At 37.8% G+C, this 4,556-nt stretch overlaps 1 protein-coding gene across 1 annotated transcript; it reads left to right on the forward strand.

The window, feature by feature from the left end:
- The first annotated feature begins 3,536 nt into the window (after nucleotides 1–3,536).
- Nucleotides 3,537–4,224, forward strand: LOC149156677 (luminal-binding protein-like). The gene is made up of 2 exons (XM_089437998.1): nucleotides 3,537–3,925; nucleotides 4,052–4,224. The coding sequence occupies exons 1-2, from the start codon at nucleotides 3,712–3,714 to the stop codon at nucleotides 4,168–4,170; spliced, it is 333 nt and encodes a 110-aa protein (XP_089294124.1). The 5' UTR covers nucleotides 3,537–3,711; the 3' UTR covers nucleotides 4,171–4,224.
- The last annotated feature ends 332 nt before the right edge of the window (nucleotides 4,225–4,556 follow it).

Genomic DNA, 4,556 nt, shown 5'->3' on the forward strand with positions numbered 1-4,556 from the left:
ATGGCCCACTAAGCTTAATCGGAAGCGTTCTAGGCTTAAACCTTTTCATTTATTAAACATGGACCTTTATGAATATTGAACCAACCGTTTATCCACTTGCATCAGCGTTTGAACGCCATTTATATCGCCATCACTTCTGGCATCAGTCCATTCACTGCTGACACTTTAAGTCACGCATTTTGCACTCGATTCAACTCCAAACTCCGCCTTTTAATCACCTGCCTTTACTTATTTAACTCTGCGCTCCAGCAACGCTTCCCCATATACTTTCTGCGGTCGTGACTATAGCATTACAATGCTGCACTTACAATCTGCGATTCCACCTCACAGTGTTTGGGATTCAAACGCATGTAACACCTGTATAAACCACAAAATGAACCAAAACACACTTCCAAGTAGAATACAGTGCAAGTCCATTATTCATGATATTAATTTTTGCGTCATTCTAACAAATATGTGAATTAACACTCCATATATAACAATTAAACAACATTTTAGGTCGCCATCGATCCTTTGACTGATCGATGGTTGATTAACACATTTGCAAAATACCCACACACACCGACGTATATAATTAACACTGAACATGCTTCTATATATTTACAAAACAGTTCATCCTAAGGCATTCCAACCTTAGAACAAAATCTCTTTCGGATTACATTTTGCTCCTTTCCAACGCCTATCAATTCCTATAGATATATCTATCTCTACCACTGTTACATTGCATTTATATAAGAAATGTTAGATCGGAGGGATCTGATCCTTATTTTCCTCCAACAGAATGCTCCATAATTGATTCACGGCTGTTAATAATAGTAAGTCTTCTTGAGATATATCCGCTTTAATCCACTTTAAATATGTTTTAAGCATATTTTCCTCCCGTCGCTTAGCTTTGTTGTCCACGTCCTCCTCGCTCCACTTGGATTCTTCTTTGATTAAGATGGGGGTTAGATGCTCCTGTATGAAACTCCCGAGGTAAAAAAAATATTGATGACCTCCTGGTCATATACTTCTCCTGGTCCTCAACAATTCTACCCACTGTATCTCTTCAATGGAACTGCCTTCATGATCTTCTGTGAGCTGCAACCAACCTCTGCAGTAACAGTCTCCTTCTGTTACATTATAACTCACCAAGCCCTCCGCACTCGGTCTTTTGACATCCTTCTGGTTCTCTCCTCTGAACCAATTGAGCACACCTTGCTCTAGGTTGTTGCAAATCTTCTCACATTTCACTGTCGCCATCCGCACGACAGTAAGACCATAAACTCTCTAGCTTTACCACAACTGTACCTCTTTCCCCTTCTGCTTGCATTCTTTCTCCTCCTCGCAAGAAATCCTTTCCCTACTCTGATACCACTTGATGAAAAGAGATCTTGGGTATTGCCCAAAATCCCCTTACATATATAAATCTCGAACCTGGGCCTGTGGGTTATGGCCCATTAAGCTTAATCGGAAGCATTCTAGGCTTAAACCTTTTCATTTATTAAACATGGACCTTTATGAATATTAAACCAACCGTTTATCCACTTGCATCAGTGTTTGAACGCCATTTATATCGCCATCACTTTTGGCATCAATGCATTCACTGCTAACACTTTAAGTCACGCATTTTGCACTCGATTCAACTCCAAACTCTGCCTTTTAATCACCTACCTTTACTTATTTAACTCTGCGCTCCAGCAACACTTCCCCATATACTCTCTTCGGTCGTGACTATAGCATTACAATGCTGCACTTACAATCTGCGATTCCACCTCACAGTGTTTGGGATTCAAATGCATGTAACACCTGTATAAACCACAAAATGAACCAAAACACACTTCCAAGTAGAATACAATGCAAGTCCATTATTCTTGATATCAATTTCTGCGTCATTCTAACAAATATGTGAATTAACACTCCATATATAACAATCAAACAACATTTTAGGTCGCCATCGATCCTTTGACCGATCGATGGTTGATTAACACATTTACAAAATACCCACACACACCGGCGTATATAATTAACACTGAACATGCTTCTATATATTTACAAAATAGTTCATCCTAAGGCATTCCAACCTTAGAACAAAATCGCTTTCGGATTACATTTTGCTCCTTCCAACGCCTATCGATTCCTATAGATATATCTATCTCTACCACTGTTACATTGCATTTATATAAGAAATGTTAGATCGGAGGGATCCGATCCTTATTTTCCTCCAACAGAACGCTCCATAATTGATGCAAAGATGTTAATAATAGTAAGTCTTCTTGAGACATATCCGCTTTAATCCACTTTAAATATGTTTTAAGCAGATTTTCCTCCCGTCGCTCAGCTTTGTTGTCCACGTCCTCCTCGCTCCACTTGGATTCTTCTTCGATTAAGAAGGGGGTTAGATGCTCCTGCATCAGTTCTCTATATCAGAGCATGAGTAATCGAAGCTAATGAATTTAAAAGCGAATGAATTTACCGAAAAGAAGAATAATTACCCTGGTTTATTTCATGGTTATTTTTTGTCTATTCTTCAGTATGCCTCAATTTGGTGCTCGTTTGAGTGTTTTTAGGGATATTTGGTTTCTTTTCTTGCTTGGGCATAACGTCTCTTAATTTGCAGTAGTTGAAATATTTAATCTGCTGTAAATATCATAGAGATTAGCTTTGTCCTTCTGTTATTAATGCTGCCCCAAGACCCCCAAAACTTCATCAAATAAAATTGCTATTGCCTAATTTTTTTTCCATGTGACTTTAACAATTAATTATTTCCGATGGAATTTACCACCTGAAATGTTGTAAATTCCGTTGGCTAAGCTTATCTTTCCACGATTAATGCTTTTTCCATGTGATTTTACCAATTGATTAATTTTCCATAGAATCTACCTCCATGATGTGTTCACTAGCGCCTGTGGAACCCAGCTAGACCACAGCGTGACTCTGGTGGGCTATGGGTCAGAGTCGGGCACAAACTACTGGATTGTTAAGAATTCTTGGGGAAAGAGCTGGGGAGAGGAGGGATTCATCAGACTGCAGAGGAACCTTGAAGAAGCTTCAACAGGTATTTGTGGTATAGCAATGGAGGCATCTTACCCTGTCAAGAAGGGTGCCAACCCTCCAAACCCTGGGCTTTCTCCCCCAAGCCCAATAAAGCCTCCCACTGTGTGTGACAACTATTATTCATTAGACAATTATATTTATTACAAGTCCAATTCTCGCCTTGATATTGAACCCACAAGGGTGCCAGTGATGAAATTGGCATGTTAAGTCAGGGGTCGAGCAACATTCTGGTTAGGGTCAGATCAGGGTTTGATTTCTGCCCTGTCCAAACTTCAAGAAAATGATTTAAAACTTTTACTTGATGAGCACAATTAAATGAAAATATTTGTTTTATATAGGTTTGAAGACAAAGAAGTTCAGAAGGATATGAAATTGGTACCATACAAGATTGTGAACAAAGATGGGAAACCTTATATTCAAGTCCAGGTATGAGATGGAGAGACAAGGTATTTAGCCCTTAGGAAATGAGTGCTTTGATTTTGACTAAGACGAAGGAGACCGCAGAAGCATTCCTTGGCAAGACTATAAAGGATGCTGTGGTGACTGCCCCTGGTATGCTTTCTTTTCAACTTTTTTTTTTTTTAATGAGGTTGTGGGTAACCAATTGTTGACTGCATTGTGACTGTTAACTTGTGGGCTTGTGTAGCTTATTTTACTGATGCACAGTGCCAAGCAATGAAGGATGCTGGTGTTATTGCTAGCTTGAATGTAGCTCGTATTATCAACGAACCCACAGCTGCAGCAATAGCTTATGGCTTGGACAAGAAGGGTGGAGAGAAAAATATTGTTGTTTTTGATCTTGGTGGTGGCACGTTTGATGTCAGCGTTCTGACTATTGACAACGGAGTTTTTGAGGTTTTGGCTACAAATGGTGATACCCATCTTGGAGGTAATCTGTCTGAACTCTGTCTGGCAGTTTTACATTATGAATTTGAATATGTGCACGGTGGTTATCATTGACTTTTTCTGTTGGCTTTCGAGCTTTGAACTTATCGGGATGTACACTAATATGCAGGTGAGGACTTTGACCAAAGGATAATGGAATATTTCATCAAATTGATCAAGAAAAAGCACGGAAAGGATATTAGTAAGGATAGAAGAAATGAAATAAGACATTCAATGTGTTCCTTGTAATATAGATATAAACAAAATATCTAAAGAAAAGTAATTGCACAATGATCTAGTGCAAGAAAACAAGGTTTTCCACAAATCAATTAACTCTTCTAGAAAAATTCAACAATTCCAATTTAATAATCCTATCGGCCTCTCTTTGTACCTTTTGGGACAATTGCTAGTATTTATAATTATAAAAAAAATCATTTTATCACACGTAAATTTCACAGTTAACAATATAATTTTTAAATTTCTTTTAAAATAAATTGTGATTTCATTGAAATGTCAAAAAAAAATAATAATTTCTCAGCATCATTTTATATACATATTTTTATATTAAAAATACAATTCTAACATTATTCATTAAGTTGAAACCTTATTCATATTAAAATGTGGTCCCTCAAATG

The sequence above is a fragment of the Pinus tabuliformis genome, chromosome 9 (assembly GCF_031772625.1).
Source record: "Pinus tabuliformis cultivar Carrire ecotype Pingquan chromosome 9, CPIR1, whole genome shotgun sequence".
In the NCBI taxonomy this organism is placed as follows: domain Eukaryota; kingdom Viridiplantae; phylum Streptophyta; class Pinopsida; order Pinales; family Pinaceae; genus Pinus; species Pinus tabuliformis.